The 24,420-nt window shown below is 41.3% G+C and overlaps 3 protein-coding genes across 5 annotated transcripts in view; 2 read left to right on the plus strand and 1 right to left on the minus strand.

Moving 5' to 3' along the window:
• LOC5510621 (cytoplasmic dynein 2 heavy chain 1-like) overlaps positions 1-12,112 on the plus strand; it is a 57,769-nt gene extending 45,657 nt beyond the window's left edge. The window contains exons 57-72 of one of the 3 annotated variants that reach the window (XR_007314022.1): positions 400-509; positions 687-737; positions 1,688-1,813; positions 2,265-2,375; positions 2,901-3,056; positions 3,312-3,393; positions 3,671-3,810; positions 4,172-4,237; positions 4,398-4,502; positions 4,862-4,978; positions 7,394-7,606; positions 8,093-8,292; positions 8,995-9,076; positions 9,411-9,527; positions 9,784-11,323; positions 11,691-12,112. Coding sequence is in view for 1 of the 3 variants with exons in the window: in XM_032379768.2 (XP_032235659.2) it covers positions 400-509; positions 687-737; positions 1,688-1,813; positions 2,265-2,375; positions 2,901-3,056; positions 3,312-3,393; positions 3,671-3,810; positions 4,172-4,237; positions 4,398-4,502; positions 4,862-4,978; positions 7,394-7,606; positions 8,093-8,292; positions 8,995-9,076; positions 9,411-9,527; positions 9,784-9,942 (1,835 nt within the window). In the remaining 2 variants the exon portion in view is untranslated. Of the gene's footprint in view, positions 1-399; positions 510-686; positions 738-1,687; positions 1,814-2,264; positions 2,376-2,900; positions 3,057-3,311; positions 3,394-3,670; positions 3,811-4,171; positions 4,238-4,397; positions 4,503-4,861; positions 4,979-7,393; positions 7,607-8,092; positions 8,293-8,994; positions 9,077-9,410; positions 9,528-9,783; positions 11,328-11,690 lie in introns of those variants that run through there. The other 2 variants (XR_007314023.1, XM_032379768.2) reach the window with 2 other exon arrangements.
• Positions 12,113-12,309: 197 nt separating this feature from the next.
• LOC5510622 (vesicle-associated membrane protein 7) lies at positions 12,310-20,265 on the minus strand. Its single transcript, XM_001631026.3, has 9 exons — positions 20,154-20,265; positions 19,361-19,512; positions 18,959-19,016; positions 17,123-17,172; positions 16,963-17,050; positions 16,648-16,741; positions 15,990-16,057; positions 15,815-15,907; positions 12,310-12,866 (listed from the first exon to the last, which is right to left on the minus strand). The coding sequence occupies exons 2-9, from the start codon at positions 19,504-19,506 to the stop codon at positions 12,792-12,794; spliced, it is 672 nt and encodes a 223-aa protein (XP_001631076.2). The 5' UTR covers positions 19,507-19,512; positions 20,154-20,265; the 3' UTR covers positions 12,310-12,791.
• Positions 20,266-20,272: 7 nt separating this feature from the next.
• LOC5510607 (DNA-directed RNA polymerases I and III subunit RPAC2) lies at positions 20,273-24,322 on the plus strand. Its single transcript, XM_001631006.3, has 5 exons — positions 20,273-20,369; positions 20,606-20,706; positions 22,808-22,884; positions 23,535-23,614; positions 23,938-24,322. Exons 1-5 carry the CDS (start codon positions 20,325-20,327, stop codon positions 23,968-23,970), a joined length of 336 nt encoding a protein of 111 aa, XP_001631056.2. The 5' UTR covers positions 20,273-20,324; the 3' UTR covers positions 23,971-24,322.
• The last annotated feature ends 98 nt before the right edge of the window (positions 24,323-24,420 follow it).

Consider the following 24,420-nt stretch of genomic DNA (forward strand, 5'->3'; position numbering starts at 1 on the left):
GTATCTGAGAGGCTTTACTATTAGAAATGTTATTTTTAGGGGTTCTCAGAAAGAGGCGCTTGAGCCAACCTTTGAAGATTATTTAATACTTCCGACGACTTCTAACAAAACACTTTATTTTGTCATTTTGTTATACAATGGGATACGTAAATCTGCATTTTGGTAATTTTTTGGGGTGATTTTTGCGTCTGGGGTACTTTTTAGTGTAGCAATTTTTGATGTGCAGGTATTTTAGATTGTTTAATTTTCCGACAAACACCACCCCTCTCCCCCCCTCTCCCCCACCCCCGGGAATTGAGCACACATCTGGACTAAAATACTAGGTCATCGGGTATAGGGTTAAGGGCCCTGGAGTGATAAAAAAAAAGCACTTGTTCAGATGTCACTATGTTTCTAAAGGAATGAAAGAGCTTTCTCCGCCGACACTAAACCTGAAGCGCCTGGTAAAAGAGACTGTCCCTGGAGAACCCATACTGATCGTCATATCTCCTGGAGCAGATCCTTCACAGGTATGCGCCCACTAAACCTGGTAAATCTAAACGGACAATCAATCAGTAAGGGACACCTTGTTTAACATGTACTGATCGTCATTATACTTAAGATAGAACAAGAGACATACAATTACTAGGTTATTTGCCTGATATTTCGGAGATATATTCATATATATTCATTTCCTATTATAAAAGGAGTTACAAGAGCTTGCTGGAGAGATTGTGGGCATCGACCGTTATCACCAGGTGATGTAAATAGTGACCAGTGCAGGTTTGGTATCTCTAATTGGTTTTCTCTGTTTTACTAATTTTCTTCCCTGTCTAACAATTGTCTCATCCCTTGGTCTTCCTGTGATACTTAGTCCCTTTTCTGTCTAATAAGCATGTCATCCCTTGGTATCCCTGTGTTAGGGACGGGCCAGTAGAAAAGTAGGGAGGGGGGGTGGGGGGAAAGGGTCAAAAATAAAAATTCGTACACGATGAAAAGCCTCGAAAAAATGCATGCAGCCTAAACCATCCATGGACGTCTTGGAGCCAAGAAAAAAAAATACACTACTGAAACCTCCCTCCCCCCCTTCACTTTCCTGTGGTCCGTCCCTTCCTAATTTCCCTACCTGTCTAACAAGTGCGCTTCATCGTTTTGGTATCCCTGTGTTTAACAAGTGCGCTCCATCGTTTTGGTATCCCTGTGTTACTAAAACCCCTTCCTGTCTAACAAGTGCGCTCCATCGTTTTGGTATCCCTGTGTTACTAAGACCCTTTCCTGTTTAACAAGTGCGCTCCATCGTTTTGGTATCCCTGTTTTACTAAGACCCTTTCCTGTTTAACAAGTGCGCTCCATCGTTTTGGTATCCCTGTTTTACTAAAACCCTTTCCTGTTTAACAAGTGCGCTCCATCGTTTTGGTATCCCTGTGTTACTAAGACCCTTCTCTGTTTAACAAGTGCGCTCCATCGTTTTGGTATCCCTGTGTTACTAAGACCCTTCTCTGTTTAACAAGTGCGCTCCATCGTTTTGGTATCCCTGTGTTACTAAGACCCTACCCTGTCTAACAAGTATGTTTTATCCCTTGGTATCCCTGTGTTACTAAGACTCTTCCTTGTCTAACAAGTGTGTTTTATCCCTTGGTATCCCTGTGTTACTAAGACCCTTTCCTGTCTAACAAGTGCGCTCCATCGTTTTGGTATCCCTGTGTAGGTCGCCATGGGTCAAGGTCAGGCGGATATTGCCATGCAGCAATTGCACAATTGTGCACGTAACGGCGAGTGGCTCTGCCTCAAGAATCTCCACCTCGTCACTTCGTGGCTCCCCACCCTGGAGAAGGTAACGTTTGCATACTGGGCATCTAAACGTGTGCATTTTATGCAAACTCTCGATATTACTGGATGACAACTGACAATAGATGTTATGCTCTTTGCATGATTTCATAAAAATATTTTCACACAGGCGCTGCAATCTTTGACCCGCAATAGTCGCTAATTGTATCGTAACTCCAGTCAATCGAGGGTTGTCGGTAGATGTTGAGTTTTAGGATCACTTTTTGTACCTACAGTGTTTGATTTTGCAACACAGTCTGCCTCCCTGTTTTCAGAAGTGGCTGAATTGCAACTATACAGCATTTTTTTTAAAGTATTGCCCTCACTTCTAAGCATAACGACATATAACCATATTCCAGACATGTAGCGACTCAATGATAAATTCATCCGTCCCTTGAGCAAGTTACTCTAACTGTAATCCTTTTTGCACTTACCTGAGACCTCTGTGTTTTGAGCAGGAACTGAACTCGCTAGAGCCCCACGAGAAGTTCCGCTTGTGGCTGACGGCAGAGAGTCATCCCAAGTTCCCCACCATTCTTCTTCAGTCCAGTCTCAAGGTCACCTACGAGGTATGCAAGAAAGCCTGCAAGCAGTGATAATGAAATACGCAAACTAGTTTCTATAGCTTTTCTATAGTCTTTCTAGTCATACTACATTTCCATACTACTTTTCAGTAATGATAAGGAACAGTTCAAGACCCTAACTCGGCGGTCAAAGGCGTGAGAACAGTTTACTCAGGGGAACATCGTCAAGTTATTTAGCCCTTACTCGGATGTATGTTGGGTCAAGGGCGTGCAAAACAATTAGGAAAACGCCTTAAGCCGGTACTCAGAGTCAGGAACTTGAACGACTTTAAGCTCCGCGAAAATTATAAACAATGCATGAAAAGGCCCCCAAAACAAAAGCGCATGATGAGGTAGCTTGCTAGCCGACTCTTATTCGGGCTTATTCGAAAATGTTTTCGAATATTGGGAGTTTTGTGGCGCGCGCGAAGGCCAATGTGCGTTTAAGAGTCGGCTGGCAGGCTAAAGGCAAAGGCTATTACTATCCGTGAAGAATTCCAAGTTATAAATAATCGTTTTACTGGTTCCCAGGCCCCCCCTGGCATCAAGAAGAACATGCTGCGCACGTATGACTCGTGGAGTCCAGAATTCGTGCAGCGCGGGAACAACTCTACTCGGGCCCAGGCCCTGTTTGTGCTCTCCTGGTTCCACGCCATCATGCAGGAGAGAAGAAATTACATACCACAGGTATACCATACATATAGCCCAAACAGTAAATAAGAAAAGAGGGTGAATGAAAAAAGGGAAAAAATCACTTTCTCTTTCAAACTTGCAAACTTGTTTTATTGTGGTTCATTAAAGGGCCCACTGTGTAGCTCCTACAAGATCGCAAATATAATTTTTCTCTTGCAAAATTCTTTTTGTTTATTCAATGTTGGACCTTGTATGAGATCCCACTGTACACACTCAATTTTACTTGATCTCTTCGATGTCTGTGCTCAGGGATGGACGAAGTTCTACGAATTTTCGTTTGGGGATCTGCGTGCAGGAGCAGAGATCATTGACCGACTGTGCTCTGATTCAGGTAATAGAATACGTCTTATCTTGCAATTCTTTTCCCCATTCTTTTACTTCCTCTTATCTACCCTCCCCCCTTCCTCTTTCATCTTCCCCCTTCCCCTTCTTTCCTTTTTCCCAACTCTCCATTTATATCCACTCCTTTATCCACTGTCTCTCCCTGTTTCCTTTCACCCCTTGTATTTCTCCCTTGACAATACACATCCACTCAGCACAAGTCTCTTTAACGTCTTCTCGTCCTCATTTTCTTTTACTTGATGATTTTCCTTGACTTGATCTACCAGGTTCTGGCTCGGTCCGGTGGCAGTTCGTGCATGGTCTGTTCGCCAATGCGATCTACGGTGGTCGTATCGACAACACGTTTGACATGAAGGTCCTAGAGTCCTACTTATTGCAGTACTTTGAGCAGGCTGTCTTCGCTCAGGTAACCCATCTTGTAGTGTGTCATCTTAAGTTAGCAATCTCAGGAGGGCATTGTCCCTAAAGAGTGCCATGTAACACTAAAATTATTAAAGCGCCGCCATTTTGTCATCCTTGTGTACAATGTACAAATACAAGAAAACATCCATTTCCATTGGCTGATTTGGGATAATTGTCGCGATATATTCGATTATATCTAGTCAATGAAGCACTTTTTTATTTTTAGGTGGTTATTTTGAGGTTCCTTCTCATAATTTCTTTTCTAATATAAGGTGTGCCTGACAGCTTTTCAAACTCTCGTGTACCCCTCTCTGTTTGCAATATTCCATATCTTTTCGTGACATACCGACATGGTTGTTCTTTAGGGTGGTCGATCCAGAAACAAGAGAGTCATACCAAATGTGACTCTACCGACCTCGTGCCACCACAGGGTAGGTACTGAGAAACAAGCGTGTTTCACAGGATTTTTACAGGGCTTGACTGGGGCAGAAAAATCAGACATCTGTGCGAAACCACGTCAGTTCTTCAAATGCATTAGCCTTATCTATTTTAATAAACTAAAATATTTATCTGAGTTGTCTATTTGTGCAGGACTATTTGGAAATCATTAACTCTCTGCCAGATGTCGACAAACCGTCTTTTTTTGGCCTTCCCGCTAACATCGAGCGCTCATCTCAGAGGATCATCAGTTCACAGGTAACGTGCGTAGAGAGGATTCTTGTCCATGTTGGAAGATCCACCATTAAAAGCTAGTTCCTATTGTCTGGTATAACAACGCGGAGCTAGCAAACTAAAACAGCCGAGAAAAAAAAGTGCTTTCAGGGGGTGGGGGCTAGGGGGAATTGCCATTTTTACGTCCCACCACCCACCTTTCCCCTCTAAACTTTAAATATCCGAATGCAGTGCCAATAACAAGATAACAACTGCAAATAACAAGTTGATGTCATTGAGTGTGCCAAATTGGTACGCGCGTCGAAGCAATACATGAGACCCGAGACGAGGGCCCTGACCCGATGCCCTTTACAGCACTCACCCATGGTTTCTCTTGGCTGTAGGTGATTAGCCAGTTGAAGGTATTGATGCGTTCAGACGTGGTTGCACACAAGTTTGACAAGGAGAAATGGTCCACTGAGCTCTCGCCCATACTCAACTTGTGGAAGAAGCTCAATCAGGTGAGCATTATCGCATCTCGATGGAACACTCACGCATCGCGGGGAACACTCACGCATCAAGGGGGACACTGACGCATCAAGCGGAACACTCACGCTTCACGGAGGAACACTACTTACACTTCACGGGGGAACACCCACGCTTCACTGGGGAACACTCGCGCATCGCGGGGAACACTCACGCATCACGGGGGTACACTCACCCATCGCGAGGGAACTCTCACGCTTCACGGGGGAACACTCGCGCATCACGGGGGAACACTCACGCATCAAGGGGGAACTCTCACGCTTCACGGGGGAACACTCACGCTTCACGGGGAACACTCACGCATCGCGGGGAACACTCACACATCACGGGGATACACTCACGCATCACGGGGGAACTCTCACGCTTCACGGGGGAACACTCGCGCATCACGGGGGAACACTCACGCATCACGGGGGAACTCTCACGCTTCACGGGGGAACACTCGCGCTTCACGGGGAACACTCACGCATCGCGGGGAACACTCACGCATCACGGGGGAACACTCACGCTTCACGGGGGAACACTCACGCTTCACGGGGAACACTCACGCATCGCGGGGAACCCCACGCATCACGGGGGAACTCACGCTTCACGGGGGAACACTCACGCATCACGGAGGAACACTCACGCATCACGGGGGAACACTCACGCTTCACGGGGGAACAATAACGCTTCACGGGGGAACACTCACGCATCAAGGGGAACACTCACGATTCACGGGGGAACACTCACGATTCACGGAGAGCAATCATGCATCATGGAAGTACATTTACACAACACGGGGAACACTCATACTTCACGGGGAACACTCACGCATCACGGTAGAACACCCACGCTTCACGGAGGAACACAAAATATATCTGGTTTTATAATGCAGTGAATGTATGTATGTATAAGACCATAATATCGATCGTATCACATTTATTTTGATGTGCACAGTTAATATGTCAGTATTATACACATAGCATCATTCGAGCTTTCACAACACACACATTGTGTCAGTTAATAATTCAGAATCTGATGAAGTTGTCCTCACTCATGGAGTCCCACAGGGTTCAGTACTTGGCCCCCTCTTATTTCTTATTTATATCAATGACTTTCATAGATGCAGTAGCATATTTGATTTTCATATCTTTGCTGATGACACTAACCTATTTTACTCGAACAGTAGTTTGCTTGCTCTGGAATCCTGTATCAACGAAAATCTTCTTCATGTTTCTAGCTGGCTTGCTGCCAATAAGCTCTCTCTAAATATCGATAAAACAAACTTCATCATTTTTCATCCACCACAGAAAATCTCTAATTATACTCTAAGTATTAAGATAAATGGCAAATGCATCAAGAAAGAGAAGTACATCAAATATCTAGGCATATATATTGACTCCCATCTTAGCTGGAAATATCAGATACTTCATATAGCTAAAAAGATTAAACGTTGCATTGGTGTTCTCTCAAAAATAAGACATTATGTAAATATTTCAGTCCTAAAAATGCTTTACTATACATTATTATTTCCATTTCTAACTTACTCAGTTGTGACCTGGGGCAACACCTATGCAACTACTCTTAAGCCCCTTTTTATACTTCAGAAAAGGGCAATTAGAATATTAACTTTTTCTGATTTTAGGACCCCTTCAAATCCATTATTCTACCAACTTAGTCTCCTCAAACTTCATGACATAATCTATCTTAACAATGCACTGTTTATGTATGACTTCCACTCAGATCATTTGCCATCTGTCTTCAAATCATTTTTCACAAATATTAACAGGATACATCAATATAATACAAGACTTGCTAGTAGGAAGACTTATTACCTGCCTAAGATACGCACAAACTATGGCAAATTTAATATTCGCTTTCTTGGTGTAAAAATCTGGAACGATATTCAGGATGATTATAAATCTGAATCTCGCTCCAGTTTCAAGACACTAATGATCAGCTCTCTTTTAGATCGTTACAAAAGCTAACTCTATTATTGTTGTAATTTACAAACTTAAGATTCTCTCCTATATATAAATGATCCCTATAATCGACCTCCCCTTGCTTGTGCGTGTTTTGTTCTTGTGCGTGCATCTATTGTCGTCTGTTTTTCGTTTCTGTTTGTATTGATATTATATTGATGTATCATGTTGTTTACCCATGCAATTCTCCGCTTGACCTAGCCGCTTAAGCTCGATTAGCTATGCTATTTCTTAATGCGGCTGGTGCCCAATTATAAAAATTATAATTATTTTTCTCCTTTTCTTATTTAATAAGTAATATCTGTATAATAGAGGGTGCTAATAAATATGTTGTTGTTGTTGTTGTTGTTACATTCACGCAAACATCAAGGGGAACGTGTTCCTTTATCATTTCACAATGTTGCTGTTGTTGTTTTCAAACCACAGGGCTCCCAGCTCATTCAGATGAAGGTATCGCCACCTTCAGAGACTGGGTCGGACTCTCCCGTCACGTCATTCGTGCTGTTGGAGCGTTACAGTGCGGTCACGCTAGTACAGACAGTGCACGCGTCACTCGCCGCCCTCAGCAAGGTCATCCGGGGAACACAGCTACTGAGTGCTGAGGTCCAGACTCTGGCGGCCTCTTTACTTCGACAGGAGGTAAGAAAATGGTATCCGTCTGACGCCGCCATTTTATGCTCCCGTTCAATGACGAGTCACACAAAGTATCCGTATCTATAGGATAATTAAAACAAGTTACCAAGATATTTTCAATCAAATATCTTCAATAACATATTAGAATTCATTTACCTCCCACCAGGGGAAGAATTATTGCAACTTTGAAACACTAACCTCGCATAAATTCTATTCCGAATCCCTAAAAAATTCAATGTGTGTACCTGTCGGACCCCCTTCTCTTGCTTGTATGTTTTGATTTGTTTTTAATTCCTTCATTGCCAACAGAACATGGGGCAAATCACGCAACTCTAATCTTAACAAATCTTATTTATGTGTTAAACACGTCTACTAATAAGACTGTCAGTTGTGGGCGTCTATAGGTCATATACATAATGCGGGTTTCCTCTTGCAGATGCCCTACGAAAGGACGTCTATATATCATATACATAATGCATGTTCCCCTCGTAGGTTCCCCAGGAGTGGACGTCTATCTGGGAGGGGCCTATGGACCCCGTCCACTGGCTGAGGGCGCTCGTGTCCAAGACGCTTGCCCTTGGCTCGTGGGTGGAGAGGTCAGAGGCCCGCACTCTGCTAAAGGACACGCTGGATCTGTCCGAGCTCTTTCACCCGGGAACCTTCCTCAACGCCCTTCGTCAACAGACCGCAAGGTATTCACGCCTCTGATTTTTAACCAGTGAGACCTTGTCCCCTGAGACAGACCATACATCAGGGCATTCCTAGACTAAAGCCCCTACTTGACGAATAATATACATTTGATTTCAATGTAGTCGTTAAGTCGTGCTTTAAGCTGTTAGGGTGATTTAGATCCACGACGCCGGCAAGAGAACGCCGCCTCGCGCACGTTCGATTGCGCGCGCACACTAATTTTTGCCGGCGTCCCGTCCTGAAGAGGACGTGAAAAAGCATGAAATGCCGTCCTGAACAGGACGCGACGCCGGCAAGAAAAGCGTACGCGCGCAATCGAACGTGCGCGAGGCGGCGTCTTCCTGCCGGCGTCGTGGATCTAAATTACCCTCATTGAATATTCCATGACTCAATTGGCGAGGGCTCTACAATCATATACTATCCCTTCGCATGCCAGCTGCTGCACCACGCCTGTTAAGATCCCAGTCACCCTCAATTAATATTTAAGAGAAGGACCAGTAGCGGATCCAGGAGGAGGGTTTAGGGGGTTTAACCCCCCCCCCCCCCCCTCCTTTGGACTGCCAGGAAGCCATATGTAACAAAAAAACTCCCCCCTTTGTCACTGAGCCAAACCCCCCCCCCCCTTTAGCGAAAAGCTAGGTCCGCCCCTGAGGACTAGAATGAGTTCAAATCTGTTTGATTGACTTGCGGCTTGATCATTTTAGGGCGCTAAAGACGGCAATGGATAATCTGAAACCTGCCGTAGCATGGAAAGGCGGAGTCCCGGGCGCTAAATACCCTGTCAAGGTACCGTGTGGCGCCACTTCAGAACAGACAGAGCGTAACGTTCGGCGGAAGCTCCAAGAACGGAGAGAGGGAGAGACATTAAAATGGAATTGGAAACTTATCAACCCAAGACTAAGAGTGCAGATACAACGTTGTCTAGTTTAGGACACAGGACAATATTAGGAAATAATTACCCCGTTCCATCACCCTTGCTTTCTCCGAACTTAGCGCCCAAGCTGTGAACTTAAGCGGACGTGCTTGTATTATCGGTGATCGTAACGTGACGATATCGTCCTACTCGTGACACAAAGCGCCTGTTGTTTCTAATATCATGTCATATTTTTTTGTTCTACAGCTTGGTGGACTGCAAATAGAGGGCTGCACGTTTGACGGTAATGCGCTCACTGAGAACCAGAATGACTCTCCTAGCGTGTCTGCCGTGCCCACTGCTACAATGGCATGGGTGCCTAAGGTATGCATACCGAATTAGTCAAGCCTGTGAGGCAGGCTCAAGGGGCTTAGGAAAGGAAAGAAGAGCGTGCGTGCCGTGGGAGAAGGATGAATGGAAGAGGATATTTCTCCACTTATCCGGGCACCTTTTAACTCTTTTTGTGGACCCGTTATTAGGCGTGGTCGTCTTAATTGTAGTACAGAAATGCCAAATACTTTCTTGAGTGTCTCCTCTAACTCTAGTATCATTATAATAATATTTTGTACTTGTGTTAAAGGACTCGCCAGATCCCTATCCCGAGAGTGAGTGCATCTCTGTACCCATCTACTACAACTCGGACCGTGATAGCATAGTCACGTGCTTCAACATGCCGTGTGGCGGGAACCAAAACTACTGGCTGCAGTGTGGTGCAGCACTTTTTCTTAAGAGCCAGTGAACACAAAGGGCACAGGTGTACAGGTTACACATCAAGGACAAGAGTACACCAAATATATGTTGTGGTTGGAAATTCATTTTGGTTGGAATTTTTACCAACCAGTTGGAAATTTTTCAACTAGTTAGAAATTTTACAACCAGTTGGAAATTCTCCAACCAGTGCAAAATCTGGAAGACCTCAAATGTACCAGGCATTCTTTTTTGATAAGTACGTTGGGGTTAGGGTTAGGGAATGGTTGGGTAAGACTTTGTTAAAATAAACTTCAAGTATCTTTTGGTTAGGGTTAGGGTATGGTTGGGTAAGACTTTGTTAAAATAAACTTTACGTAACAAAACTGTGTAGAAGATATTTTTATTTAATTAATTGATTTGGGCGCATTTCAATGCGTCATTGATGTTGGCCTTGCAAGCAACCTCCTTCCTGTCACTTGACCATACCTTCCCGTTGGCATAGGACCATTTCTTCCGTTTTATAGTATTTTCGTCGGCAGACGACATAACTATTGGATCATCACTGATGCGCTACTTTTTTTGCTTTAAAAATTGTTTTGCTTTTTCATACAAACCATCTTCAATGTAAAAATTGATTTCTGATTTTTTACTTTTGGTTTGGAGCTTCAATTCCGTAATCTTTTCTAGGAATAAAGAGCGGTCAACACACGGCACAACTTCCTCCGCCATGATGATGTTTCGTTCAAACATCATCATATTTTCCGAGTAATGACCTTTAGCACAATCGAAATGTCTAATTAATTAAAAACATTTTCTATAGGTTCTTGTTCCAGCGGTACATTTCATAAACATCGGCTTCTTCAGAAGAGAGAATGTTACACAAAATCGAGTAATTACGATGCCACGAAGAGGACAAAAAATAATTATTCAAGAGAAATAAAAGAACACTATTATTGCTCTAATTATTGTGCAGTCTTACATGTCAGTCATTCAATACCCGCTTTCGCACCTATCTTGAGTTACGTTCGACAAAAGTGCGTAATTTTAGACTCCTCCGAAGCCGCCAGGTCCGAGTCACGCAGAGCTTTTACGTACGCAATTTTAGAATACGAAACATCTATTTAAGCCCTATACAGGTTCTGGCATGTTTTCAAACGTTGTAAATTCATTGTAATGGCAGCACAGTTAGTCTTTTGTGGTATTTTTTGCTTTTTATCCACAAAAGTTTGCACTACGCTCGTGAAAAGATTTGGTCTCTGTTTCACGTTAATACGCATGCGTGCATTTATAACAAGCGTGACGTAAGGCGCGTCATGAATATTACAATAAAGCAAGATTTAATCGCTCATCTTTCGTCACAAGCCTTAGTGGTCAAGTGGTAAGGGCTACTGACTTCGGAGCGAAAGGTTGAGGGTTCGAATCACGGTAAGGTAAGAAAAAAATGTAAATTAGACACAGGTAACTCACTTAGTAGGGTAATGAATACATAGATAAGTAAGAGTGTAGAAAGTAGAGTGGTGGGAGAGGAGAGAGAGAGGGAGAGGAGAGCAGGTGTAGGGGAGTGGTGTGTTTTGTTCTTTTAATACCCCCTAAAAATCCAAGCCCCTGTTTTATTAATGAGCCCCCAAAAATATAATCCCTTTTAGAATGACAGATAACCACAATTTGAAAAATTTCCACTGGTTTGAAAATTTTCAGCTGGTTGTAAAATTACCAACCAGTTGAAAAATTTTCAACTAGTTGAGAAAAATTTCCAACTATTAAGATAAATTTCCAACCACAACATATACATCATAGGGAAGTTTACATGGAACACATCAAGAGCAAGGTTACATGGAACACATCAAGGGTACGTGTGACACCTCATGAGCAAGGTTACATGGAACACATCAAGGGTACGTGTCACACATCAAGAGCAAGGTTACATGGAACACATCAAGAGCAAGTGAACAAGAAATTTCTAGAGTTAGTAAACACTGACCGCCTCAAGGGCCAAGCACTCTTCACAAGCCATTAAACACAAAACATTTAAAGAGGCAAACACTTACTCAAGAACCAGTTAACACGGACACCTAAAACCCAGGCACGTTTCTCAAAAGCCAAAGAACATGCACACAGTCCAATAATTTCTCAACATGTACACTTCTTATCAGGCATCAATCAGCCCATTGAGCATTGTAAACTTCTACTAGAGATTAAATGCTTTTGTTGTCTCTGGATATTGATTTTTTTCTTTGAAGACCCCTCCAATAAACCCTTTTCTCCCCCCCCCCTCCCCATCTAAAGCCCAAAAAATTGAAATAAACTTTACAGTATGATAATCTGCATGTAAGTACTGTCAAAGCAAAACTTACGACACCATTGAAACACATAAGGTTTGGGGCAGATATAGCGAATTGCGATGGAAAAAATAACCTTTTTAGATGATTATTGTTTATTTAACAATAGATTTATAGAGGGATTACCCACTATGGTTATCAAGAGAATACAAAACATAATTTATTAATTTGTACTTTTGTCGCAACCTTCTGTGTTATTTGATTTCATTCCAGTGATAGGGATTACAAGCGAGTTATAGATGTCCCCACAAAAATACCATTTTTAGACAATTATAACCACTGTACGTGGATAACCCAATTTGCACTCATAGTACACAAAATCTTCAAATAGGTAACAGTAGTATTTGCTGATTATGAAACAATGTGAGAATTGGTTGGCTAAGTTCAAACAGTCCCTGATTCCTGTTTCTGAACTATTTCTGAATTGATTGAATGGCATCTCCCTACTGTACTGGGTTCCAGGGTGCATCATGGTAGTAGGAGGGTCCAGGGTGTGTAATTAGTTAGTAGGAGGGGCTTTGTGTTTGGGGTCAAGGATGGGTCATGACTAATGGAGGAACTATCCCTTTTTCTTGACACACCCGCCCCAGTCTAGGCCGTTACATGCTGCTGATACGATGAAGTAAATAACCACCTGCAAATAACAATTTTGAAGGTTATACTGTGACACAGGAATTTAAGTCTGTTATAATTAACTCATGAATGTGGTGTGATTTAACGTGGACTGTGGCTGAATTTCAATTTTTGTCATTTTGGCTCATATTTGTAGTTACACAAATACATTTCAGCGGCGTAACCAGGGTTTTTAACAGGAGGGGGCCGAAAAGGGACTTTCAAGGCATTTTCTTCTGTATTTTAGATAATGTCACATACATTTACTGTATTTTTGGCTGCTAAAAGGGGGGACCAGGCCCCCTAGGCCACCCCCTGGCTAGGCCCCAGCATTCGGTTCAATGTTGATTGAAAGTTGCACTAGACGAGTTGTGCTAAAATGTTGTGAATGGTGACATTATGCGGGATTATCAAGATTATTCGGGGCTGTCTCAAGAAGGTCAAAAAGGCCCCGCATCAGCGCATAATAGGTCAATCAATCTGTGGTTTCAGGTGGAACTAAAGAACTCAAGAAAGCCTAGTAGGTCCCCTTCTAGTTAGGACCTACAACAACGATCTACCAGACGCCACAGACAAAGGCACTAACACCGCTATATATACACAGACGACACAAAGCTATACCGAAGAATCTCTTCGATGAAGGACTGTGAAGCTCTTCAGGATGACCTGACAAGTCTAAACAAGTTGAGCGACGAAACAAATATAAACTTCAACGCTACCAAGTGTGAAGACTTGACAGTCTCACGGAAGAAATCGCCCACACTGGTGGATTATCAGCTTGGCGCCACAAGTCTTCAGGACATCAACAGTGAAAAAGATCTCGGGGGCACAATATCGAGCAATCTAACATGGGTCACCCACATTCTATTTGTGGTGTCCAAGGCCAACAGAATGCTTGGTCTGCTTAAGAAGACATGTGTCCAAATTACAGACTACAGGGTCAGGCGGACTCAGTACCTGTTCCTTGTCAAGTCGGAGCTATGTTTCGCCACTGAAGTCTGGTCCCCCGGCAGCGTAAAACTTAAAGTCTTTATAGAAAGAGTTAAAAGGCAAGCCACCCGCTGAATTCTAAGATCCAAGATCGGGGACTTGAGCTAAAAAGAGCGACTTCTAAAACTCGATCTACTACCCTTGGTCTACGACTGAGAGGTGAAAGACCTAATCTTTTTTTATAAGAGTAACCGACCGACCGAATGACTGAATGTTCAACCGTTTGTCACTTTTGTAAATCTATAATCGTACTCGTACTTTGCAGAACAACTACGTTTCAAGCATCTTATTTAGATCGTATTGTAAAACCATGGAATCTTTTATGTATAACACAATTCAATAAGTTCTCTGGCCTATACTCGCGCTTAAATATTTCCTAAAGAATCACTATCAGGCCCTACTTGCCAATGTCTTCAACGTAGGCTTTCCCTGTATGGGCATCTATGTTGTGTAATAAAGACTATTCTAGTAAACAGTAACACTTTTGTGTTTTCTTGAGGTTTTACAAAGAAAGCAAATGCAATCCAGTATGTGAATTTGCACCGCACCATTTCTAGCAGCGATCCGTGTGCTGGAGGCAAGTCTTTTCGCAATGGCCCATCCCCATTTCTCAGCTAGGAGACTTGGTAGGATAAACTTGGTAGAATGTTCGAAAGCTATCGAAAGCGGCAGCTGCATGTGTCGAGGGTAGAGAGTGACCTCTGGTTGTATATGCCTACGACGCATTCAGCTTCCGCTTTTTATAGCTTACGAACATTCTACCGATTTCAACAGCGGAGAGAAGACTGATCTCCTTCCTGAGAATTGGGGATGTGAACGTTCACAGGGAAAGCTTGTGCCAATGCGAACAGACTTGCCTCCAGCACAAGGTTCGCTGAAAGATAAAATGCCGATTGCAGAACCAGAAGATGAACCTGCAAGAAGAATGGTCTAGACTGTAGTGCAACGTGTGGAGAGTGTAAAGCTAGACGTTCAGTTTCATTAGAAATGTAACTAGCTTTTTCTAGGCTGGTGTAAAATCTCAAGAAATTACAAAAGTGTTCCTGATTAATACTATATTAGATGTATTGAATAGGCTACCTACTGAGTTGCTGTCACATATAAGTTTGTTTCCTAGACAAATTTCAGTCACTGTCGCGAAGAATGCAAAATACACTTGTGGAGAAAATATTTGAAATAGAAATAAAGCATGGACAAGTTGCTTTATTTCGATGCTAAAATTGTGTATGTAAACTAAGTTGTATCACTTCTTCAAAATCCGCTGAGAGAAATTCTATTGCAATAAGTTCCACCTGGGCCATAAAAATTTCATAGATTGACGACTAAAATTCAGGTAGCCCTGCTTAGACACTCTCATTATTATTATCAGGGTGCTCAATGGCCTGTGTTTCATTATGGTAGACTAACACAGAGAGGAAACAATCTTAACAAAAAGCATTGAAAAGCCATTTTAAGTGAAAATGTTGCAGATACGAAATACAAAAATTGTACTTCCACCCCAGCCAAATCAATGTCTTTATGTTTTTTTGGTTTGGATCGGGTATTCGTACCAAGACGAAAGTGGTGTGGTAGTGAGGTGGGTGTGATCATATGGTATGGTGATGTTGGAGGGTGATGGTGAAGGATGGCTAGTAAGGTAATGTAGAGTGGAGATGGTAGTAATGTAATTACGGTGAAAAGGTGGATAGGTTCAACTAGTAGGTGGTGGAGGGTGGTGAAAAGATAAAGTGGGACTATAGAATAGGTTGTGGTGGTGTGTGGTGGGTAGGTGAAAAAGAAAAAAAAAATAATAATATGGTGTGGTATGGAGATGGCTAATGGCTGTGTTGGTGGGGAAAAAAGTAAGGTGTGCTTGATGCTGGTCATGGTGTAGTAAACATCTGTGGTTTTCTGGCAGACTCATTTCCTTCTGGTTTTGAGTAAACACATTGACCCCTAAACCGGCCTGTTCAATGGGTTAAATGCTGTTTTTATACTCACAATAGAAATGGCGATCAGGATTAATGTGATTTTCACGTTTTTCCACCACATGGCACGTGCTAACCCTCGACTTGTCTTCTTGAATGTTAGGGACTGATAACAAAACAAAAATAAAAAGTTCAGATGTCTGATACTGATTTATTTTTTCACATTTAAAACAACAACAACAACTTACTGAGCTATTCAGGTCTTCCGCCTTGTCTATTAAGAGCTCCAAGCGTTCCCCTCTGCTAGCTATACTATCTGGGGAGGTCAACACATTTCTTCTGTTATCTAAAATTATTAGAACAGTGCTGAAGCAGCATGGTCATTATTTAAATGGGCAACTGACTAAATCAAATGGCTTCAAAACTATTGCCCCAAGTTCCCCACATCACAGCTCTGTTGAATCTTAATACTCACCTACCCAGGGTTAGCTGAGAAGGGGGCTGTGAATAGTATTTGAAGACCCTTCAACCAGAGGGAATTCTTAAATTCTTAGCTCCATTTAGAGTTTTATTTAGGCCTAGCTTAGATGCTGTTCTTTTCATGTACCATTCCAAATGCAAATAAATGAAAATGAGTTATGTCAGTTCTTTCATATTCATGAAAAGAATTGCATTTTGTTTAACACCTTAGTGTCCTTAGAAGCAATGCATGTTTTTCAGTTACACATCACTGCAAAAGAGACAGCATTACACATGAAACCAAGCTTGGATTCTACAAAAGTTTTATAACTACATAACCTCTCTTTTCGATTAAAACTTAATAAATAAAAAAAAAACACAGCATCAAAATATTAGCAATCTGAAATACAATAGAACATACCACCCACTCATGTAATCCTTACCTACCTATATTTTTCACCATTATGCCCCGAATCTCATCAAGCTCTACTTGGACTTTAGCAATGCTACTTCCTTCCTCTCTACTGTCTGAATAATGTTTCTAGAAGTGAAAGGGTTAAATCTGGGTAACTCTAAACAAATCTGTATGTCACAGGGAAGGCATTTTTTGGACAAATCTTTGTGGGTACTAATGAAAATGATATTGCGGTGACAGATTTGTATGTACAGTGAACAGATCTCCAAAAACATAATAAAATGCTTAACAAAGCATTTTGGGGAGGCCATGACAATGTAAAAGCGGAGATCTAATATTTGACATACCATCTCTGCAGACAACACTCTTGAGAACTCGCTGTTCATGGCGAAGGGTAATGCGGTTTGCGCCCTTCCATGATAGGCTGCCTGAAACCTAATGTCAGTCACTTTAGTATGCACTCAGAGATCAAGAGAGAATAACTGTTATCATAAACAGTTTACTAACCTTCTTTTAATTTCTGTCAAGTAAAGAAATGCTTGCGATCTTTCAAAAGCCTAAAAAGATATATATATATATATAAAACTCCTTGCAAAAGTCATATTTTACAGTACATTATAATGTGTATACTGTACAGTATAAAATAGAGAATCAACCTCATATAGTGATACTTGGTATAGCAATATTAATTCCAAGCAAAAAAAACTAATTATTAAATCTAATATGGAAAATAATAAAAGAATATTCTCAAAACAACAAATGCAAATTTCCAGTATCTTGGCATATTGTATCAATGTTCTACTTTAATTAAAGAAACCTAGTCTCATATCATAACTCACCCTTGCCCTTGCCATAGGGGCCATGGGGGACAGTGTCTCAAAGTCTTTTTATAGAATAATAAGGAAAAAGGTGTGGCAGTGCTTCCCCCCCCCCCCCCCCCCGCCCTCAGTCTTCTTAAAGTCTTGTGTATTGTAACCCAGTCTTTTTTTACATATATCACGTATGGCCCTGAGCATAAGTGCGCCATAAGCAGACTTTATGACCCCTCAACCGGCCTGTACCGGCTTTGGGAAGTACCCACAACCCAAAAAATTCATAAATGCAAAATAAACACAACAAGATGAAGATACTCAGGCATCAGTCTAAGGGATAAATGGTCTTGCAGATATACATCTAACCAAGGTGTTGGCATCTACTCTTAAGCCAAAAAATAGCACAGGTTCTTTGACAAATCTCAAATCGAACAAGGAGAGAAAAGCAGAATCACCACTCTCAATATAACGCTCAAAATACCACACAAGGGGGAGAGATCAGCAAACACAGCTCAAGACACAAATATATACCTTTATTCTGATCCTCCAGGTACATTTCCATGGCCTCAAGACACAATGTCCACTCCTTGAAGGATTGTAAAACCATGAAGATGTCTTTACGTATTGCAAAGCATTCTGGGAGATCCAGGGGAAAATTCACGAGGGAAGGGCCAGTCAACACTCCTCTCCCCAAAGTCAGATGGTTTTTAGTCTTTTCACCCCGAGGCCAAACAAATCAATTCCAGGTCATACAGACCCAGAATAGCAGTGTAAACAATTTTGGAATCAATTTGGTTTCAGAAAAGACAGCATTTAGGAGAGCTGTGGTGATTCATTAGAAAATTATTTTCTCATCCAGGCAAAGCCAAACAAGAAAAAATCATCATGAATCCACCTTTGCTTGCAAATATCCATAAGCAAAGCACTCAATTATGCCCCAAAAGACTTCATGATGTCCTGAGACACTCTCCTAATATGCTCATAGCTGTATTTTTGATGAAAAATACAAGCAACCATCAACTTGTGCTGGCTTCAGCACAACGACGAGGGATTAAAAGTGGGGACCGCAAAGCACTGTTGGAAAGCTTGGATACCGCTGACTAGGTGCAGCTGTGTTTGACTTTGACGGGCTGTATAAAACTCAGAATAGGGGGAGGTATCTGTTTTCAGTCTTTTTTTTTGTAAATTCAGCTCAAAAAAAGCCAGGAGTCAATGGGTTAAATTAAGTACTTCAGTCAAACCCTCACTATAAGAGCACCATAAGCAGACTTTAAATTAAGTACCTCAGTCAAACCCTCACTATAATATGTGCACCCTAGCAAAGATTAGAGTTTAAGATTTTTCAGTAGACTAAGGGAGTGTTTATTAATAACACCGAGGGGGGAGGGAAGATTTCTACTCTAGACACCTTAAAATTTCAGAGCCCCCATTATATCTTCCTTCCCCCCCACCCTGGGTGTATCTAATGAACACTCCCTAAACAATATTAAAAATACAAGCAGTTTAATAAACTTTCCCAAACTCAACTAACATCATCTGTGATACACAGGTAGATAATCCTGTCTTCTGATATATAGTGGAACAAATAACTGTTGAAAAAATACAAGGAAATCTTTAGTATGCTATTTTAAAGCCATACATACCTACCAGGTAGAGGTTTTCCGGAAACCAAGGGTTTATATTTCACTTAAAACACATGTATATGTTGGGGTATATGTTGCTTCTTTAAATAACAGGTGATATTGCACCCTTCTTGCGTGTATGACAGTCAAGGGGTAAAATTGCCCTCCCCCCTTCCCTTTCAAGAAAAATAGAAGAAATGAAGAAATGCATGAGAGCTGATTTTAAAAAAATGTGTCATGTGTTCCGCCAATTGATCCTCCCCCCCCCCCTCAAGAAATCCTGGATCAACTCCAGCTAAACACTATCTTACCTTCCTTGAGTGTATGTTAGCTTGGAATTATCAGGTGGTATTTTGCTAAGGATTTGCTCTGTTACTTCAGCAAAGTTGCCAGCACATGCGGCAAACTTAGCGAGGACAGTGGTCCCTCTTGACACCACACTGTAGAGAATTGGCATGATTATCTGGAAAACAACCATTGTGAAGATTAAATGATGTTTTAGATATAAAGAACGAAAATCATCTGCATTCAAGAAAGTGGGGGATCAACTCAACCCTTTAGTAAATAGTGCTTTAGTACTTTTATATCAAGTTAAACTTAAACAACCTGGTGTAATCAATCAAAAGTTTGTTGATGGAGCACAATCAAAATATTAGCGCAACTACTCTGTTTTACAGAGTCGTACAACATACTATTTCAACCTTGTGTTGTTGTATAGCTTGTCTACACCACACCAACACAGACGTTATAGTTTTTCTTTCTAGTTATGCCAGCAAGGGTCTAGCATGGGGACGAGGCTAAAAACTTTACCATATACATGACATTTGAGCTTCAATTTCAAAACATCAGTGAAATTAGATATATGTTGGATTTCCGTTGGGATTTCACGTCGAAAATGTTTGAACCAATGACAACAATGGGTACTAACAGAAAATGAAAATAACAACACCAGAAATCGTACTACGACTAAACGAGCACAATATGATAAAGTCTTTAGTCACTTTGCTAAACTACGTCACACGACCTAAACTAGGTTACCCCACGCAAATCTCGCCAAAACAAGTAAGACACTTGAACTATTAACAAATTACCGGCTAGGCCCACCTTTGTGTATTCGTATAGAAGTACAAACTTATTGATGTTTCCTTACTGCATACAGTTTTTGTTGATTGTTACATTTTCCTTTTACGACGATAAGGTCACTAGAGTCTATGCCTGCGCGGTAAGGTAGGGTCATGTGATTCTACCCCAGGTCTCACATTCGTCACGGTCAAGATGGCGGATGAAGAAGAAGTCGGCGTCAAACACAAACTCGAAGTTGTAAGTTGTTGATGTTTCGCCTTACCAGTATCCCTTGCTTTTTTATGATTGCTTTTAATTTTAAAATGCAGACAGAAACATATTGGAACGGTCTCTTAATGTTCTAACTGGCTGTCATCGCACGGTTATTCTGACACTGTTTTTGAAATATCAACACGTGGAATTACGATTTCTAAACTCTCCTTTTTTTTTCGCAAACGCTGCAAAAATTAAGGTTCTTGATTACATGTTTTTAGGTCCCGACTGGTGACCCTGACGATGAAAGCTGCATGACATTTGTTCTACATGACGAGGACCACACACTTGGCAACTCGCTTAGATACATCATCATGAAAAAGTGAGTGTCCAGTCGCAATTCTGTCATATGGTTGCATAGTTGGTCACAGGCAAACAAAAAAAGGAAAGGGGAAACCTGTTTTTTAGAAGGCCTTATTTAAGCTTAAAATAACTTATTTTTGCCTACTTAAATATTTTTGTCAACTAAATATCACCACCTTTAATAATGAATCATTAGATGGGTAAGAGCTGCTGTTTTTCTTTGGTTTTTATGATTGGTTGGCATGGAAGTAGTTGCCTTACTTGGTGCAGTCCTTTAATGTCCGCAAGCATTTACGGCGTAAGGATATTACAATTGCCCCTCCTGGTTTATCAGTTGTTTTTCGATGGTCAAAAACCAATCATTCCGGGTCTTGGAAATTTAGGTTGCCTGTCCTAGCTAACCCAGGATCGCTTCTTTACCCGGTTGCAGCATTCACTTGCATGTGCTCATTAGTACCTGCTTCTCCTAGATCACCTTTGTTTGTACTCCCGGGGTTGTGTACAGGACCCGAAATGATCCCAGGACCCGAAACGATCCCAGGACCCGAAATGATCCCCAAAAGTACCCCAACTGATCCTCGGACCCGAAACGATACCGAGGAGTCCCCGAAATCAACACCAAGGAATTACGGTAATGGACAAAGGGAAAGCAGAAGAAATACTTGCAATTCTTGAAGCATAATAAAGGGTTAACAGCGACTCGGTTTCTAAACAACGTGACTTAAAAATATTAAATTCCAACACAATACTTCTATTTATTACATTATTGCGTTAAACACATAAACAGAGTACAAAACAAATACACAACTTTAAATTGCTACTGAAAGGAATATAGCATAACCATAGCACAGCTTTGCTCAGATCAACCAAACTTTTGACCTTCCATCACACTCTTAACATTTTGCGGTTCCGACACATGACTCCGACACTATAAATCTCATTTCCGGTAAACATCACCCCTAAAAATTAATATTCATCTGACAACCAAACATGTATTTCACCACGAAATCCTTGTTCACACGAGCGAATATTCACCGACACATTTTAGGCAGCCGGTTTGGCCGAGAAGATGGAAGGACAAAAGCACACTGAGTAATACACTCGAACAACCCTTCTACTACCAATGCAAAATATTAAGAAGATGTGAAAGCAATATTATGTGAGTTTTGAATTTCCTCATGTAGTCGTGCGTACACCCCGGCATGATCTCATGATATGATAGGTCTTTCATTCACCGAAAACAAACATGCCAAAAAATAACTTTAAAACTTTTCGCTTCCTATGTAAAGCAGCATGTCCCATCTGTAAAGACTATCTTTTATGGCTTGTTATGTAAAAATGATTTATCCACGCCTGGCTCCTCAAATTACTATCACAGGAATTGTTAGTTGACCCCAATTTCTGACTCAACCACTGTATTTTCCCCGCAGTCGTATATAAAAATCTTAATATTATAGTTTTAGTTAATGTAAATTTCCTTTTAATAACACAAACAAAGCTAAATGTTTCATATGTTTTTAAAACTGAAAGCCAATCCTTACACATTCCTTTAGTTGTCCATTACTGTAATTCCTTGGGGTTCATTTCGGGGACTCTTGGGGATTGTTTCGGGTCCCGGGATCAGTTGGGGTACTTTTGGGGATCATTTCGGGTCCTGGGATCATTTCGGGTCCTGTACAGTTGTCCTGTCTTCAAATCACAGTTCATCAGAGTCTTACGCGTGTTTAGGCAGAGGGCCCGGGGGTGGGGGGACTCTCCCTAAAAAATGTATGCTTGTAGAGAAAATACATTTTACCCTAAGGGATAGCAGATAAAACAAACAAGTTATCAGGTTTCTAAGTTTTATTTTAGTTGACAGTTGACATGAGATCAACTGATTGAAATTTGATTAAACAGAAAGTCCTAAAATCTGTAACAGGGAGTGTGATTTTTATTTTTTGGGGTTGGGTCTCCTGGTAGACACCCTAAGGGATAGCAGATTTCCAGAAGACCCTACGGGATAGCACTTGGGCGAATTTTATATGCAAAGGGATAGGACAAGCATATGTACATTTTAGGGAGAGTCCCCCCTGTGTTACAAACATGCCTTACAAACATGTGTTTTTGTTCTCATTGAACAGCCCAGATGTAAAGTTCTGTGGATACAGTATTCCTCACCCTTCTGAAAGCAAAATCAATCTGAGGATACAAACCCATGGTAATCTTTTCTTCTATACCAAGGGGGGGTGGACTGGGTGGGTATTCATTCGCTCTGTAAATAAGGATTCTATTGTATTGTATATATAAAATTCTGGTACATTTCTTTTATTATCCATCCCTCTCTATATTTATTTTCTTGTTCATTAATCTTCCTATTGTAGAGTCTGAATCTACCGGTGTCCTTTTTGAACATGAAATTGCATTAAGTGCACCCTCATATAGAGATAATCATTATACTGAGTATCATTTTTTTAAGCTTAATTTTAACCAAGCATGACAGTGACAATGTAAGTTCTAGAAGCTTCAAATAGTTTGTTCTGAAGTAAACTGCTTGAGTTAATATTGTATACTTTATTATTGATATGGTGTTAGCCTGCTTGCAGGTGTTTACCCAGTGTTTTTTTCGCTATGTTTACTCAGTGTTTTCGCTTTTTTCACTATGTTTACTTGTTTTTTTTTGCTAAACGCCAAGTCGTGGTCACTCGCGCCAAGCTAGCGTGGCCTAAAACAAGATGGTGACCATAGCAAAAAAAACCGTGGGTAAACGCCCTACGACTTAACGCATAGCGAAAAAAAAAAAAGGGTTAATGCCTGCAAGCAGGCTAATATGGTTGAGAATCTAAGATGTATTTATTGTTTGTCCCCAAGGGACACCCGCCTCAGATGTCCTTAGGAGGGGCTTATCTGAACTGACTGCGATGTGTGAACATGCGCTCGCTGCTTTTGAGGTAAACCTTGTACAAGCATAACTTTCAACTCTCCCACATAAGAAAATTGTTGCAAGGTTTTGGGTGTTTTCACCAGATGACCCACATAAGGCAAAATTACGGAGCTGTTTGCTGTCACTTTTCTACAATGATAATCTTCCACATGTTAAACTGAGAAGTTTTGAACCATTCTGGCACACTGTTCATTTGGCAAAAAAAAATCCTGTGTGTCACAGGTTTGTCACCTAAATTTCGTAAAATATATTTATGCAATTATTTTTTTCAGACTGCTATTTATGCAATTATTTTTTTCAGACTGCTATTTTTGCAATTATTTTTTTCAGACTGCTGTTGAAGATTACAAGGATTCTCATTAGATTCAGCGGCGTAGCCAGGATTTGTAACAGGAGGGGGCCCAAAAGGCTTTTTCAAGGCATTTTCCACTGTATTTTAGATAGTCTCATACATTTACTGTATTTTTGGCTGCTTGAAGGGGGGGGTTCCAGGCCCCCTGGGCCACCCCCTGGCTACATCCCTGGGATTAACTGAACATTCTTGGAGTAAAAAGGTGGTTGAAGTAAATGTAAATGATTGTTAAAGGAAATGCCTGCAGTTACCACAAGATTGGATTGTTTCCTGCTGCTTACTGCAGAACCCCTGATGAAGACTGGAATGTAGCCTCTGTATATATCTTTAGAAAATGTGTAAATAAAATATATGCCAATAGCTGCCAATGGAGTTCACGCCCGAAAGAATGTATGTAGCCCCTTTTTTCTTGGTGCCGGTGGAATTTTCGAACACTCGGACCGAAATTCGTACCGAAAACC

This window comes from Nematostella vectensis, chromosome 10 (assembly GCF_932526225.1).
Source record: "Nematostella vectensis chromosome 10, jaNemVect1.1, whole genome shotgun sequence".
Lineage (NCBI taxonomy): Eukaryota > Metazoa > Cnidaria > Anthozoa > Actiniaria > Edwardsiidae > Nematostella > Nematostella vectensis.

Coding starts and splice junctions, on each gene's coding strand:
- LOC5510622 (XM_001631026.3), bottom strand. CDS start 19,506: ATGCCAATTCTCTACAGTGTGGTGTCAAGAGGGACCACTGTCCTCGCT. Junction 17,173..18,958: donor ACCTGTGTATCACAGATGAT/GTTAGTTGAGTT, acceptor ATATCTTTTTAG/GCTTTTGAAAGATCGCAAGC. Junction 12,867..15,814: donor TCCTGATCGCCATTTCTATT/GTGAGTATAAAA, acceptor TGTTATTTGCAG/GTGGTTATTTACTTCATCGT.
- LOC5510607 (XM_001631006.3), top strand. CDS start 20,325: ATGGCGGATGAAGAAGAAGTCGGCGTCAAACACAAACTCGAAGTT. Junction 20,707..22,807: donor AGATACATCATCATGAAAAA/GTGAGTGTCCAG, acceptor CTCATTGAACAG/CCCAGATGTAAAGTTCTGTG. Junction 23,615..23,937: donor ATGCGCTCGCTGCTTTTGAG/GTAAACCTTGTA, acceptor TATTTTTTTCAG/ACTGCTGTTGAAGATTACAA.